Raw genomic sequence first — 17,554 nt, forward strand, 5'->3', positions numbered from 1 at the left:
TAAGCAGCTTAAATATATAACTGATGGTAAATGGTTGTAATAGCTTAAGTTAAGATATTTAAAACACAGTGGATGCAGAGGTAAAATTCATACAGTGGCTTCAACTAGTGGATAACCAGCAAGGAGTGGTGGGAAATGCAAAGTTTACTAAATATTAGCACTGACAATTGAACTGTATGAAAACTTTATATTAACAATATCAACTATAATATAGTTAATAGTGTTAATATATAATTTATAATTTGAACTCATGTTATGTCACAGTCACTGTTTGTGTGTGTGTGTGTGTGTGTGTGTGTGTGTGTGTGTGTGTGTGTGTGTGTGTGTGTGTGTGTGTGTGTGTGTGTGTGTGTGTGTGTGTGTGTGTGTGTGTGTGTGTGTGTGTGTGTGTGTGTGTGTGTGTGTGTGTGTGTGTGTGTGAGAGAGAGAGATTGAGAGATTTTAAAGATAAATGACAGTCATATTTATAGTTTGCTTTTCTCTTGTCAGAAGTATCCCATGGCAGAAAAGACAATTAAAAGCTCTCAGTTATTTATTTAATTATTCTAAAGACTGAAAAAAGAAGAAGACAACAAAAACATTTGGTTTGGCTGTCTCTTTGCATTTACATCCTGTCAGCAATAGAGGGCAGCAGACATCAGTGAATTGTCTCTTACCCTTTTCTCCCCTTTCACCTTTTTTTTAATGTAAATATTAGGTGGAAAAAAATACATTTTCCCCATCAACTACTAAAAAAAAGAGCTAAATTTGCAGTATTGAATGACAAACATACAGGTAAATTTGCAGTAAACCCATTCTTTAAAATGAAAAGGAGAACCAAACTAATTTAATTAGTTTATTTACATTCACTCATTTTGTGCAAAGCATTGTTTCAGACACATTTCAAACAAAAAAGTGTTATTTGGTTTATGTATATCTGATTTCTTAGACATTTGGACGTGTCAAAGATTTAATTTCACTATGAAAAATAAACTTTTCATCACATTAAACCAACCAACACTGAATTGTTCATACAAAGAATAAATACATCTCTAAGGAATTTATAAATGATATAAACCTGAATAGATTTATATTAATAAACACAGATTTAAAAATCTCAAACAATAAAACTTTTGCTCATATTTTAAAGTGATATATTGATAGTGATAATCCTTGCAGCAGTACTTCCATATTTTACTGTACATACCTACAATCTTTGTAATTTTTCATGACAGTGAGTTACAGTCCAGAAAGTCTTGATGTACAGCTCATCAATGCCACAGAAAATTCAAGACTCTGTTGCCATTAATACATCATGATCTCCTTGGGCGCGTCCTCCGTGGGCCTCTGCTGCTCCCTCCTGTGTTTGTAGGCTGCGTGGTCGTACATGTATATCACAACAATGGACAGGAACGAGAGCACCATGCAGGGGATGATCAAGTAGTATCCCAGTTGCAGCTCTGTGGTCTTGTTCTCTAGGATGACTTCCCCAGCATAGACCTTTACCAAAACCTCAGCCATGCTGGTCACGTTAACGTTCACCACAAATAAGATGAGGACCATAAGTGACAGGAAGGCTGCAGGGGGGAAAAAAAGAGATCTGTGCTGTCAGCAAATGAAACAATGTAACAGAACTGTACCACAATGTCTTCATCAGTGATTTTTTACGCTTATATCTTTCCAACAATACCATTTCTGTCGTCCTATAGGTGCTTTGTGTTGTAACGTGTTTCACCTACCACTCATGGAGCTGCAGGCGTAGACTCCAATGGGCCCCATGTAGGTCTCATAAGGGTTACTGACGCTGTTGTAGAGGGAGATAAGGATGGTGCCAGCAGAGAACAGCAGACACAGGGCCAACAGGCACACCACCAGGGCGTACAGGACACCGGAGGTAATTTCTTTTTCTATCAACGTAGAAATCACTACACACACACACACACACACACACACACCACAAGAACATTATGATGGCTTAAAGGCACTACACAACTATGTTTTCTGGCTGGTGATTTGAAGATAGGATCCAGTCAGGTCTGATATGTTATAGACTACTGGTCCTGTCCTCTATTTTTAACAAAATACATGGTGTGTGACAGAAAGATGTTATATGTGTCTGAGAGTGTAGTGTGTAGTTTGTGTTACCATTAAATCTGTCATTGCCTCCAAACAAGGGGCAAAATGATCTTGCCAAAGTCCCATTAAAGAGATTCAGAGTGATTACGGCACTTCCATTAAAGTGGTCCGTTCCTTCTCTTGCACAGTCCATGGTCGTCCTGACCCACTCCGTCGACAAGCTGAACCCCATCAGCCCGACAGATATCGCTGTGAGCAAGGCACTGATGAAGAAATGGAGAATCTTGGTGCGGGAAGGCATTATCGCTGAATCCCAGAGGCACAAGTTTGATCAAAAATCCCAGTGTAGTCTTCTCAAAAACTCACATGAAGCCTCAGAAGCAGATTAGGACCCTCTAATCCTCTAAAGATGCAGTGTATGACTGTGGCTACCTGGGTGGAGTGAAATGTGGACTGGTGGTCATAAAACCTCTTGATTATGACGCTGACCTTTGGTTCCAAAGGAGCGGACAGAGCTGGTTGTCATGGTAGGGAGGGACCAGATTTCACCAGCAGGATAAACATGACACCTGAGCCACGCCTGGTGTGTCTGGATCATGAAGGACCAGAACAGTGGATCCTGATTTCTACTGATTACTGTAAAACAACCTCAGAACCTGTAACAACCACTTTTAATAACTCTAGTTCCCGTGGTTCAGGATCTGCACACGTTATTTAACAACTTTCTGGAGTCAAAGTCCTCCTCTTGAAGTTATAGGGTCATAAAACGTCATGCAGATTAATTATTTACCCATCTCAGACCAAAAAGAGTTACGAGAAGAGGGATGATATGATCTGATCACATGTATCAATGAAGCACTAAAGTAATGATATAGGTGGTTGGTATCACTTCAGAGAACATGATGACGTATGATATTGGTTTATGATACAAAGCGAAGCCACCTTATGTGGCAAAAGAGGAAGAGTGCACTGTTTTCCCAGCAACCAGTGACACTTCAGGAGTTCCTAGTTATCAGTAATGATCATGAGAGTCAGTTTATGATCAATAATTTATTAATTTAGTTATTAGAAAAAGAAAAAGAAAAGAAAAAAAACATGATTTGAGAAGCTGTGATTTCAGTTCACTCATAAACTAATAATATTATTTTTGATTATCAACCTGACAGTGTAGAGCTACATTTACACATGCAGTGGTCATAAAACTCTTACAGAACAATTTTAAATAGGAATTTAAATTGTATTTCTAATAATTGGTTTTGTATCTCCTGAATATAGTTTTTAAATAACTTGGTAGAGGTAATAAAACAATTTTTTTTTAAAGACCTTTTTCTCTCATATTTTCTCATTAAAATATATACTCCACAGACCATTTGAATAATAATCTGGTTTCTGATCAGTAATATACAGTGTTTTGTATAACAAAAAACCAACAACCAAAAAACAGACAATTTCTGAAGTGGCTGGAACACAGTGGATGTTTCCAGGGCTCATAAAGAGGCACACGTGTTGTAATAAAGCTTGTGGCCAGACTGTGGCTCCCTCTCTTCGCCAAACAGGAAGAGGATCCGCGAGTGAGTGAGTGTGTGTGTGAGTGTGTGTTCTGTTATGTTGGAGTAAACACAAACTCCTCCTTCCCGGTGACAGGCGGCAGCGCTGAAGCATCGCCTCGCCTTTTCCAAGACAATCTGCGCTCTGGACTTCACGTCGAGGCCACGGAGGTGAGTGATCCGATGACTTCCCCCCTCCCCGTCACGGCGTCTTGTTCCTCGCTGCTGACACTCTGACATCTGTCGAGCCGGGAAAACGCCACATTTCTCTGTCATTTTCCCTTTCCCCCCTCCACCTCCACGGCGCCGCGTTATTTACCTGTGCGTTACGCAGAGCAGCGCAGCGCACGGTTTATTTGTCTCCTATACTGAAACGTCCATTTCAGGTGCGCGTTTAGCTCGGATGTGTCAGTGATTATAATAATCTCCGCGATCTTACACCGTGGGCTCAGATCGTGGGATCCCTTCGTTTGACAACCTGCCTCGACTTGAGCCAGCGGTGCGTCAATGTGGGTTAATGGAACAAGCGTTTTGGAGTTTTTGTCCTCATCTCCCCTCTCTGTGTTTTTATTGTCCATCGTTTGTGTGTTTGTTGTTTTGCATTTTTATCAGTGCGATCATGGTTATGTTCTTTTTATATATATTCGAGTCCTGCATGTCTGTGTCGGCTGAGCCAGTTTCAACATGTCGGTGAGCAGAGGGCTTTTGACTTGAGATATCATGGATGGATCTGCTGAGACTGGTCGTAGGCTGCAGGAGGGCTGCTCTCCAGGGGGATGAGTTATGGCTTGAGATCTGACACTTGTCTGATATTTGCTTGATAGCTGCAGAATCAATTTTGCTGCGGTTTGCTTAGTGAGTAATCACTGGATGCAGCAGTAATTCCCATGAGGAAGGTCTTCCTCCCCCAGGGAGAGAGAGGTCAGGGTCAGGGTCGGGGTCAGGGACACCAGCGTCCCTGGAGCTGATTGTCTTCGGCAGCATAGAGAGGACGAGGAGATGAAACGCTGCACGGAGCCTGACATTTTGTCTAATCAGACCGTGGAAATGAAAAGTTAAATGAACCAAGACACGGCAGAGATTTTGCTTCGCTGACCATTTACAAAAGAATGGACTTTGACAACCTGTACCGCTGATAAGATTTTAATTTAGACATCATTCTCACAGAGTTTCACAGAGAGAATCAGTCTGCTTCCTCTCCCGCTTTATCACTTGGTCTCTATAGAAGCTGTGCTGACACATTCAGAGGCTTGAACTCTGTTATTTCTGTACTTTAGGTCAAGACACACATGGCAGCATGGCTGGATAGTGGATAATGAGCTGAGGTGATTGCTGTCAGACACATAACACTAAATTACTGCAAATAAATCTTATATTCAACCTGACACGAGACAACTATTTCAGGCTGAGCCTCTAGAATAAACAAATAAGGAAAAGGAGGCTGATCTTTAATTTGTTTAACTTGTGTCTCTCCAGCAAATAATAAACGACTGTTTGCTTATCCTCAGTGATTTTGCCACACAGACACACAACTTGTTTTCAGCTCAACTTGAGCATTCACGTCCGACCTGCCAAGCGAGCGAGGGTCAGCTGCCTTTTCCCGGCCGAGCCTGAGACTGACCCCCTTAAAAAACACAGAGCTTTAATTGACTGGAATCGGCTCCATTTCAGCTCCACTGTGTGGATCCCAGGAAGAATGGGCAAGCGCCTTGGCACAGGCTAATGACGATGCAATGAAATAAACAGTCAGGGGCTTGCCAAGACAAATGGCAGGAAGCAGTAACATTTGACTGATGCCTGATGAGTCGTGTTGGCAGATTGATTTGGATTTTACTTCCCTGCTATTGATGTCCCAGACTCCAGTTAAATTCTGCTCCTGTACCTGCACTGGTGTGAGTTTAATCTCTCCTCTCAAGTCTCAGCCGTGACAATATCAACTATATATATCATGTGCAATCTGAATTATTGAAGAACTAAGTGTGAGCAGGCTGTTTGTACCAGTGTGCAAATACTCAACAGGTTTACAATTGTAGTCGCTATTTTCAACCTCCACTGAATTGCTGCTGAACACACTGCCAAGATGTTCCTATCTAGTTTTTTTTTTTCTCCCCAGCTCGAGTTAGAACGGTAAAATGCCATATTGGGATGGCTTGTGAAGTGCATGTTATTTGAGCGTGGGTGTGCTGCTGTGCTGAAATGAACAGATGTGGTGATTAATGAAATCCACAGCGAGGTGGAGAGGAGCGAGTTGCGCATACCTGGAGCTGCACAGCTTGCTGGGGTATAAACCTCCAAATTTCCAGCCCTGGAGTTAATCCCTGCAGCTCGCCCACCATCTATCTCTTTTCCACCTCTTGCTAAGTCTTGGAAACTCTCTGATTCTAACTTTGAGCTGCACGCTGCACCGTACTCTCTCTGAGGCGGCAGCCACATTAACAGAACTTTGCTTGAAGGTATGTTTTTTTTATTATTATTCTTTTTTTATTTCCTCAAATAGGCGGAGAAGGAACTAATTGGTATAAAGTTACAACGATCAGGGATGAGCCCAGTCTGACCCACAACTTGTCAGATACTTGCTGGGAGAAACGGCTGCAGCCAGCCTTGGAGAAATGCTCATGAATTACGCATGGGGAATTGTCGTAGTAAGATCTTCCTTTTTGATACAAACAGCATTTGTATCCAACCTGTTATTTTTCTGCTTGCCTTAGTGGAAGCTTGCTAAAGCACATCACTCTAAGCTGCAGTATGTTGCAACCATGGGCTTGTTTGCGCTTGCGGCTTGTGCTACAGAATGCAAACCCTGCAGTCTTCATTTGGATTTTGGCATCATGCTTAAATGATTTAGTGATGATAAAACACTCAAGAACTCATGTAGTGAGGGGATGAAAATGTAACCAGGCAATGGGTAAAAAATCAAAAACGGGGGGAGGTTGTGCAGCCTATATTAGGTGTGACAAGTATTTAAAGGACTCTACTGTATAAAGATGTTCATGTCTATTTGATTATAAAGCACGTCTTGGAACTATATTAGCACTGTGAAAGTATCAACACAGAAATGTGCACAGTCTTTATTCAGGAACCTGAGCTTGCAAATGAACTGTGAGGACTTCCTGAACTATGTGATGTAACAACAAAGCAGTCATCATTTTCAGCTATTTCTCCCGCCCACCTGAACTCACCCTCAAACCCTGCACGATTTGGTTTCTCTTGGTGTTTTCTCTGAAATCTGTTACATGTTTTATTCAATCTCACAGAAAACATCCAGCCAATCAGAAGAAAGGCTCAAAGCCTCATATCAACTGGCTCACTAACCTGTTGATATTATTTTTGATACTTAAAACCACAAATATGTCTTCAAATGGATCAACACTTCAAATAAAACACAGAAAAATGTAAAATTTGGAGCCAAATCTTTTAAAAACAGAAATTCCTTAACAGAAAGAGAGCATGTGGACAGGGCATTGCTTCCTGCCCACAGGACTTAAGTAGGATCGCCTCACCAGAGATGGGGCATTGGTGATACAGAGTGGGCGCGGCTCCATCAGAGGAGGGCTGTATTAAATATCTGTGTCAACATCCTTGGCCAGCGCGCCTATTTCCGCTCGCTGCTCAGGGCAAGTGAGTCACTGCCACTCTGGCCTGCGATTGAGAAGTGCACAAACTGGAGCTGCGCAGATTTGTGTTTGTTTACTATCATCTGTGTTTAAGACCCAGCTGGATCACTGCGACGTTGAAACAGCTGGACAGAGATCAAGGTTCTCCCTTTTCAGATGCGTCAGAGCTCACCCACCATCTGTTCAATGGAGGCATTGTGAGCTCCTCTGAGACGCCTGTGAGGCCGAGCACATGAGACACAAGACAGAAAGTGGGAATCTTTTAAGGACTTTTAAGTTCAATTAAATCAATCTGTCACTTCAAAATTGTGCTACAACCCCCAAAGTCCCACAGGTAGCACCTGTCTGTCCTGATAATTACTGTAGTGACTGAGCAATCAGCTACGTCTGCAATGATTAGTCATTTGATGGTTGTTTTATTAGAATTAGCTGCTTTTCTTTGTCTCACATGACAGACAGTTTAATATGTGGGGGGGTTATAACTTCATTTGGAGTGTGAGGAGTATATTTCACTCTTTTCCTGATTAATGAAGGAATTTATAATGAAAATAATCACTCTTCATCTCTTGTAATTGTATATTCAGGGGGGGGGGGGGGCAAGGAAAGGAAAGGAAAGACTTGTGACCCCTTTAAATGAAGCAATGTGAACTTGTGACCCCTCATCATGGACTTGCGGCCTCAGCGTGGCCCCAGATCGAAAGCATTTCAGCCAGAGAGTTATTTATTTTCCTATCTCTGGAGGCCTGAAGAGGTGAAAGTGCCTAGACAAGAGACAAGTCGGAAAAATTAAACATGATTTCATGTAATAGTGGTATTTTTGTATCTTGTGACCCCCTCAGATTCATCTCAGGACTCTTAGGAGTTCCCGACCTCGAGGTTGGGAAACATAAGGTTGAGCTCTTCTGGTTTGAATAAGGGAGCATAGCCCAGGGGAAATACTGCATGATGTCACACCACAGTGACTGTCTAGTAGTAATATGGGTGTATTCCCACCCTCCAGGCAACACATAGTTTCTCTATTGTATTTCTGTCAGTCGCTACATGAGCACATTACAAAGCAGACCGCAAAGCTCTTGGAGGACAAGATTTGGGACATTGAGCGGGTGACCTTGCAGCTGGTTTATGAGCCTCAAAGGGGGAAAAGTACATTGTTTAAACCATGTGAGATGTGTATGTTTTTGTCTGCGTTTCATTTTGGAAAAATCTGAGGAAAAAGGCAACAGACTGCCAAAGCTTGTATGTCGTAATCCCTCACTGTCGTACTTAACATCAGCTGCTGGTAAGGGGGAGTGTGTTGACAGATGTGATTTTAACATAAATTATTTTATTGAATTGAGCTTTTTTTTTTTTTTTTTTTATCAGAGCCGAAATATGGCAACCTAATTTGGTGACCCGCTCGGGGAAAGCAGGGTGGAGCCCAGAAGAGCTTATAGCTCCCTTTGCTTCACGTGGCCTCAATTTAACTGAAGTGAAAGCAAACATCTCCAGCTCTGGCTCAAAACAGGAATCAGCCCACTTTCATATTTTATCTGAATTAGCGACTGGTAAAAAAAACAAATATTAGGTTTTCAGCTGGAAACAAAAGAACAACTCAGTGGCTGGGAATGTGATTAATATCACTTTGACAGCCAGGAAGAAAAACAAACAAAACGATTCTGCTGTTGTTGATTTCTTTGAGTGCGGGTGCGGGGTGTTTGATGCGAGTGTGAGATGCAGTCCATTTTATATGCACATTAGACAGCGCACCCACACATTCCTAGATAGCAGGATATTTATGAAAATGTATACATTTTCATAAATATCCTGCTATCTAGGAATAATGTCTCCAGAGATGAAAGACAGTGTGAAACTGAGATGTATGTGTGTTGGAATTATTGATGTTTCCTAACACTCTTAGGCATTCATTTAGTTGTTTAATGCATCCTAAAATAAGCCCCTAAAACAGTATTGAACTATTGAAATGTTCCCTCTTGCACACAGACGTGTAAAGTGGCTTTTAATTGACTCCCAAAAGCAGCAGGCGTGGCTGTGTCTCTCATGGCGACGGTGCATATAGAAAGAGTGATTACCCCCTCTCGTTTCTCCAACGCCACAAACTGTGACGCCTGCTTGCAGATGCATCGAGGTCTCCTGCAGTCTTGTGACTTTTCTTATCAGCCTCTGCATGTGAAACCAGATCATTTAATTTATATGTCAGCACATGCACTGATTTTTATTTTTCCATACGCTCCTGTCTTCACCGGGACATTAATGTCGGATCAAAGTCTGACATCAAACACAGCTGGATTGTAGGAGTGGAGGTTTAGTGTTGGCCGATGATCATGAAGTGATGGGCTGAAAGCTACAAGAGAGAAAGTGAAAGAGGAAATAACATTTGGCTGTGTCACCACTGAGGTTGTTGACATGGATGAGTACTGTACTTAATGAATAATGGATGCTTACTAAAGCAGCCCATTTCCTATTCATTCTTTCAAGGCTGCTACACAGGGAGTTGTTTGTGATCATGGTGTCAGCCCTTCAATATATACATAATGTATTTTCAGTTATACGATGCAGTTTGAAGGCACAGGGAAGGAGTCGATATGTGTTTTCACACGAGTACAATTGGGCGATTCAAAGGAATGCTCCTTTTTATTTGATCATAATGTCAAATAAATGCAGAACAACACTGTTAACACACCATCTGTTATTTGTAAATTCACTGAATACAGAAGGAGTCTCGTTTTATTAGTTCATTCATTCATTCATTCACTCTCACTCTCTGCTCCAATGTTCCTTTTATCATTGGTATTCCTGGGACTTTGGTTATTACAAGTGGGCTGATCACATCACAAAGGCCTGCAGTGACAGCGACAAGCATTACTTCGCTGCCTGGCTTGTCACTTTTTGTGTAAAGCTGAAAAGGATGTGACGTGACCTGAGAGGTCAGATATTTCATTAAAGGCACCTTTTAACTTGGGGGAAGCTTTATAGTGTGGAAGCTCTTATTTCTCATTGCTTTTTTTTCTTCTTCCTTCGACTGTGATGAATGCGTCTGAATGACTGCAGTTAGATGCGGCAGTGAGCCCGCAGTCAGGGGTTAGCTGACATACCCTGCATGCTAATTGGTATGTATGGCTGAGGCAAGCGCCAGAAAGCACTAATGTATGGGCTGATAATCAGAGCTGAGCTGGATGATATAAATGACCAAGGTTAAAGGAGGCATGTAGGAACTAAGATGAGGGGCGGAACCTTGAACATGCTTCATGTTATTGAATTCTCATCGGTGTTTAAGGATGTAATTTCAGCGGTTCTTCTGTGATGGTATCAGACCATCATGCTGTGATTAAAAGGAGATTGGATGTGGGGTAGATAGGAAAAAAGTGCAAACACTAATTGAGATGCAGGAAAAACAAGTGATGCAAGACTTCTCAGTTTTTACGTTATGATACTGGGCTCTCTCAGATTCCTGTCTGGCTGCTGCTTTGGAAAGAACCAGTGGTGAAAGCCAACAGAAATAAACTGGTTGAATTGGAGCCCAACAGATACGTAGACACATTGTGACTGTGAAGGGCTCTTGTAGTCTATGATATTAATATTGATTTTTGAGAGGAAATCTGATGATCATAAATTGGCTGATATTGGTTTTTGCCACATGGCTCTAGCGTTGGAACTGTCAGTCTGTTGTTTGTTGTTGTGACTAAAATATTTTAGCAAATATTGGATTAAATTTTGGACACTCATAGTCCACAGAGAATGTCAGTATTCAATCACATTTTCCATCAAAAAAATAAATCACCAAATTTGCGAGAAGTCACCAGTAATGAGTTTGAGTGGAGAATATAATCTGTCACAGTGACCTTCTGATGAGGAGATCTAATCTGATCTATAAAAGCTGTGAACCATTTCTGCATATCTCATACTTTCATACATCTACTTCATGCTCATCAACAAAATCATGCTGCACTGTACTGTATGTTGCTAATCATCGTAGCATTTGGTCATACAATATGTTTTCCCAATGGGAAAGCACACTGATGACAATAACACTCGTGTAAACACTGCCAAAAACCTCTTTTTTTTTGTGCTCAGGCAGATACGACGCCAGATCCACACCATTCACTTACGATAATGCGCCATGTGTTTATCTTAATTAGAGTCTGCTTTGATGCCACTACTCATTCAGCTCTTTGGTGTTTCATACAGAAGTGAGAACAAGCAATTGGATAACAATGTCATATATAGAGAGATCATTATCTTTCATTTTTATTATTATTTATATGTCCCTTTTACTTTTTTGTGCTGTTCTGACAGGGAAACATTGTTTACACTGTAAATGACCAATCAAAGGCCATTTCCACTGAGCCTTCTGATTGGCTGACTATTTTGGGAGTAATCAAATCACAGAAGACCTGACAGCTAATTTTGAGGAATAGTTTCTGAATATAACACCTTGAAAATATGGGATCTTTAATCTGTTGATTAATGCTTTCCCAAATTAATCATTTTTTCTTTGAAATATTAGAAAATACCAAAAGACAACAATTGTTGATTGATTTTCTATTATCTTACAAATTAGTAATTGAATCATAATCAGTCTGCTCTACTAAAAAGATTTATAACCTATTGATGTGAGACATACCGAAAGTCATGGTAGTGACTGATTTTAGTTTCATGTGTAACATATGGAAGTAAAACAAAGGCATCGTCCTACTCAAAAGAGCATCACGGTGTTGAAGAAAAGCAGAACCAAGTCCAAATGTAGTTGTGATTTCTCTTGGAGCATGGAGAACTAATGCACCACAAGTGTTGAGGATGTAGCGCTATTTGCAATGAACGAGCAACATGTGTTAACAGCCTAATTTGCTCTGCATCCGCCCACTCGTCCTCTGGGCCCTCCCCGTTTCAGAGCACCTCGTACGCTGAGACAGATGTGTGATGGATAACGAGGAGCAGGGATCACAGGCAGCGGTCGCTAAAAAAACCCTGAGTGTTTTCTCCACTGCTCCTAGAGAGACAAGACATGGAGGCAAATGAGGTTAGATATCAGGGTAATCATAATAATGGTGTGTCCCATGGCTGAATATCACACAGTTTCTCTTTGTAGGCCCGGCCCAGTGCTGTGGGTGGCTCTTCACACAAAAACCTCTATTTTACGGTTGGTGAACTATGAATTGTTCGAAACTCTCTTCCTCTCTTCCCCCGCCGCTTTCGCTCTCTCTGCATCTGAAGCCCAAACAGAAAACAAATATACATTATAGGATGTATTTTTAACGCTGTGAGTCTCCGTCCCCTGTGGGCCTTCTTCGTGTGATGTCTTTCGCACAATGACTAATTTGTTATCCTGCTTGGAATTACACTGTTGCTTTAGAAAACAGTCACACCGCATGGCCTCATTTGCGTACCCATGTTGGTCTTATTTAGATATCACACCACTTCCTGCTCTGTTAATGCATTTTTTGTGGTTTATAGAACACAGTCATACCACTGTATCAACCGATTGGCCTTGGTGCATAAAACATGGTTTCCTGCAACATAGGCTTACATATGGAACTTGTCAGTGATCAGCTCCACATTTCCTTGTTTACCTTTGCAACTGTAATCTCCCAGGGCTGCAGATATTTAGGCCTTTTTTTTTTTTTTTTTCAAAGCTGTTGGGCAGCAGAGTGTGACACATGGCTGACATGCCAGACTGAAAAACCAGCCTCTGTTTGCTGCAGAGAGGGAGACAGGAAAGGATTTGATCATCAGATCTGTCCTCCCTGGAGGGGGAAAACGCCTTGCTCTCTGAACACACTAAGACACTCCCTCATTTGCAGTCTTTTATGACTGTTTGGGATGAACTAGTTTAAGATGTGGAGGCAGGCAGTGGATGGCATGGCTGCTGGCTCTGTTAAGACGCACAGCATGGTGGGATTTTGACTCCAAACAGGGACCTGCTTTGTGTTGCTGTGTTGTATTTGATTTGAGGCGAATGTTCAGTCTGTTGTGCACCAGGCAGCGTTTTTTAAAATAAATCCGACACGTGGACGCAGCGCTCTGAGCCATCAGTGATGCCTGTCCAACTAGGCACAAGTACAACAGGAAATAAATATAAGGCTGTGTGTACTGGTACCAATTCATTACAGTGGTATCACATCCAGCAGCTGGGCCTCAGCAGGGGACTAGTTAGCCGCTTAGTTTGCCAGAAAGATGCCTTGAGTCTCATGGCAAAAACTCATTAGTGTAGACTAGTTGGAGTCCATTTTCATCCTATTCAGCCAGAGCTACTCGCCTGAGCTGCTCCTCCTGTGTGGCTGCGCTGCAACAGGGAGCAGTGGGTCCTTCAACGCTGTGCACTCTTGTCCCATAAACAGGCACAGCTCCCGCGGCTCTGCTTGATTGTTTTCATTAGTCTGTCGGCGGTAGCTTGATACCACTAGCCGCCACCGTGGCTGTCATTTTCCATGAGCTCCAAAAATATGGTAGAGGTGAAACAGGGGGTTGTTTTTACAGCTATACCCCACCCATGTTGTTACTATCATATCAGTGTGAAGTGTGATATAAAATCCTACATGCTCCGGGGCTATATATGCATTTCACCCTGCATTCCTGTGCCTGCAAATCGTTATTGTGGAAATACATAGGAGTGGGGGGTGGGGGTGGGGGTTGGGTGTAAGCTGTGGAGGGGAAATGATGAGAATGAGGGAAGAGGGAGAGAAATAAGAAAGGGGGGTGGGTGTATAATTCAGTTCAGACTACAACCACTAGCACAACTGGGAGACTTTAAACACAGGGAGCTCTGGTTGCTGGTGCCAAAATACATCCCCCCATCATGAAGAGGAATTTTTAACACATCTTTCATTTGCATGTGTCCAATTAGGTTTTCCTCAGATCCTGCTGGGGTGTTGGTGGCAGGGGGTTCCTGCTTCTGGGATCTCTTCTCTTAAAGCACACAGTGTTTGTGCCAGACATGATGACAAGTGACGGGTGTGCCAGCATGATGGCGTTTGAGTTCTCAACTAATTTGTTTGGGTTTAATTTTTGGGGGGGTGAGTGATGAAGGCTGCATTAGATCAGCATATAACCCCACATAAGCTGCGTTCACAGCCTCTTTATTTTGCAGCATTCATCCTTGAATTGGTAATAATAATAATATTAATAATCAGTTAATTTTTCACTCCATTTTCAATCAAGAGTGAAAAACTAATTCTTGATTGTATTGTTCCTTTAATTTTACAGCCCTGCGTGTTGAATCTTTGTGTTTTGGACCGTTGACGTCACAATGGGCTCTGGGACATTCTCTGACATGGACCAGACCAATTAGCCGATTAGCTCAGAAAATGAAAATCGGACAAAGGGAAACAGTTTTTACCATCAGAGAAGATGTTTAAGTGGAAGAAAACACTTGTCTCATGATGAATCCAAACCAGTTTTGCTCTGACGGGCGCTTATTTCAGCTCTTTTTATCCGGCTGCCCCCCAGACAGACCTGCAGTTATCCAAAGTGATCCAGTGCATCATAATGTCCCACTTCTTCATCCCTTTTTCCTGGTTAACATGCAGCTCAGCTTCTTACTGTGTGGGCCCTCATTACAAAACTTGAGGTATTTTGTCTGATACAGATCACCATAGAACAAGCTCATGTATGTCAAACACCCTGGGGAGAACAGTGTGCAAAGGCGCTCACTCACCGTCACTGCCTAATCTTATCTGTTACAAAAGCGGCTGGTTGAAACGTTTTCTCTGCAATCAGCAGGAAAAAGTTGCATTGGTTTGCACTGAATTAACATGCAGTAAATCAGAGAGTGTAGTGTATTGTATATTTTACTTCTGGTGCAGTAGTAGCGATTCAAAGAGAGGCACCTTCTTCAGTAGCACTCCATATTTGATCATTAAAATTGGCTTGTGTCTACTTTGTGACAGAAAAGGATGAGTAAACAAGGAGTTCAGATTGTTATTCTGTAACAGTAGGTGGGTTTATTAGCGGCAGTGCTCTTTGCTTTTGACCTTTAGATGCTCAGCAGATTTGAAATGATTTTCTGTCAACATCCTCCAGTGTATGACGCCCTGAGAAGAAGAAGTGCATCTCCTGATTTCAAAAGAAACAGCTACAATAATTGGTGTTAAATGTTAAACGTTTATTCACATACACAAACTCAGATGTATAACGTTCAGTACACAAAATACATACTGATCCTTGGTACCTATGCAAATATTGAATGAGCTCAGAATGAAACTTAGAAACTTTTTTTTGTAAGTGACAGCCAATCTCTAAACCTCTGTTGCCTGTCAAGCTTTCCGTTCTCCACAGCAGATAATACAGTTTACAATAACAGTTGTAGAACTAAGTGAAACTTGTGGTGAGTTTAAAAAAGAAAAAAAAAATCAGACTAAAACCTACAGCAACGTTCAGCTTCTCATATCTGGTCTGTAAGCAGTGCTTTTGTTACCTGAAGTGACAGCTTTCACTGGCAGTTTGTATCTGTTGTAGGTCTAACTTGAACGGTTTTACACTGCACTTGCATAATTGTATGTTAAAGGACCAAGGATAGTATCCTACTAGACAAAAAAGTTAGCATCCTCACCAACTGATGGTCCTAATAGACGTGGAAATAATGCATTATTCTGCAGTGCAGAGTAAAAACACACATCATTAAGTCTAAGATTAGGGAAAACCCAAAGTGTCACATCTGGCGAGTTGTTTTGGGCTAATTAGCTTCAAACATGACAAGAGTAATAGAGGGATTTATGTTTTATTGATTTACACAGTGTGTTGTAGTATTAATAGTATTAGAAAAAACACTTTGAGGATGTTAACTTGGTGTGTTGGTGAATCAGGTAATGACATTAGCAGTGTTTTGTTTGCATGCTAGTTAGCTGCACATGCCTGTTGTGGCTAGTTACAGATGCTAAATTAGATTTATTCAATGGAGGTGTTTTTGCAATTGTTCAAGTGGAAATCTATTATTCCTGATATTTAATTTACCAGAAGTGTAGTCTATAGATTCATAACATGCTTTGCTCAAATGACAGACAATGATTCCAGCTAATAAGGCCACAGTGCAATTGTTGGCCGGTGGAAACGCCTGTAGCGCTGCCGTTTGTGATGGTTTATGTCTTTTCACCCATGCGGCATCTAATTACGTTTATTAGAGCCACTCGTACCAGCCACTGTAATTGCTTTTAAACTTTTCCCTCTAAATTGATTCTCTTTTAATATGACTGGAGTTGAATTAGACCGAGGTGTTTTGTATAATCACTTTACTGAGGGCTGATTTATAAAAGGCTGGGCTCGTGCGCTCGTTCAAACAAACACACCACTGTAGGCCGCCACGCAGGACGTGATTTCTGTGTTAAAATTAAAACACGATGCGAGTTATGTGAGATTTGACTAATCCATGGTGTGATTGCAGTGAGTGGTTTTTTCTAACAGCCCCTCTCTGAGTCACGTCAGCTGATTGGCAGTTACTCTGATGTCATTTGTTTTTGTGGGGCAATGACAGGTCACACTAGCTGATCTGTACACCCTCTCTCTCTTTCTCTCTCTCTCTTCCCTCCTCCTCCTCCTCCCTCGGTCTTCAGATTTTCCTGTCTTCACTTTTTGTTTATGGTAACTCCCACTGATCCTCTCTCTCTCTCTCTCTCTCTCTCTCTCTCTCTCTCTCTCTCTCTCTCTCTCTCTCTCTCTCTCTCTCTGCTTTGTGTCTTTCCTTTGAATTTCTTCCTTTGAAATAACAATAACCTGTTTTATTGTAAGAACATTAATGAAACCCAAGACATTAGACTGTTACTTTAATCCCATAAGAAAAGGAAACAGGTAGGCTATACTGCACTGTTAAAACAAAAGAACAGAAAACACTGCGTTAATTATCCATAGAAACCAGCAGAGATAGCTGGAGACGCTGCAATTTAGTACTTTCCAGAATTTGGGCTTTTAGCTGTAGAGGAATAAGTTGTACTGAGGTGTTTGAATTTATACATTCGGTACAGATTCAGTAGTCTCGGTCTCAAATCTTAGACCTTTTTGTGGGGGGCCCAATAAATTATTCATCAAAAGCACCACAGCGCTCACAACGGCCGTAATGGATAGGCTGCCATCACAAGATATGTGAGGATGTCTAGACAGCCGGGTGCCACTTGTAACTGGTGAACCTTGAAAAGATATATGCTTTTAATAGTGACTGTTTTTACTACGGGCCCCGTTTTTATAATGAAATATCTTCAAAAGTCATAGCCTGGAAACTTTATTGCCACTTTTACAGCAGCTAACTCCACTAATAGGCTAATTGGAGTTGGTGAGGTTGTAATCTGACAAATCCAGTCTGATTCTGGGGGATTCTGGGGGATCTCGGGCCCCTCTATGGGCTGCCAGGGCTGC

The 17,554-nt window shown here is 41.6% G+C and overlaps 2 protein-coding genes across 4 annotated transcripts in view; one reads left to right on the top strand and one right to left on the bottom strand.

The window, feature by feature from the left end:
* Window positions 1-1,284: 1,284 nt before the first annotated feature.
* Window positions 1,285-2,356, bottom strand: clrn3 (clarin 3; the record flags this gene model as incomplete). Its single annotated transcript, XM_083994845.1, has 3 exons — window positions 1,285-1,556; window positions 1,719-1,904; window positions 2,125-2,356. 3 exons carry the CDS (start codon window positions 2,354-2,356, stop codon window positions 1,285-1,287), a joined length of 690 nt encoding a protein of 229 aa, XP_083850971.1.
* Window positions 2,357-3,708: 1,352 nt separating this feature from the next.
* The window catches only part of ptprea (protein tyrosine phosphatase receptor type Ea), a 52,205-nt gene continuing 38,359 nt past the window's right edge, over window positions 3,709-17,554 (top strand). For all 3 annotated transcript variants that reach the window (XM_083993570.1, XM_083993571.1, XM_083993572.1), the window contains exon 1: window positions 3,709-3,773. The gene's annotated coding sequence lies outside the window, so the exon portion shown is untranslated. The remainder of the gene's footprint in view (window positions 3,774-17,554) is intronic.

Source organism: Trachurus trachurus (assembly GCF_905171665.1).
Source record: "Trachurus trachurus genome assembly, chromosome: 19".
Classification (NCBI taxonomy): Eukaryota; Metazoa; Chordata; class Actinopteri; order Carangiformes; family Carangidae; genus Trachurus; species Trachurus trachurus.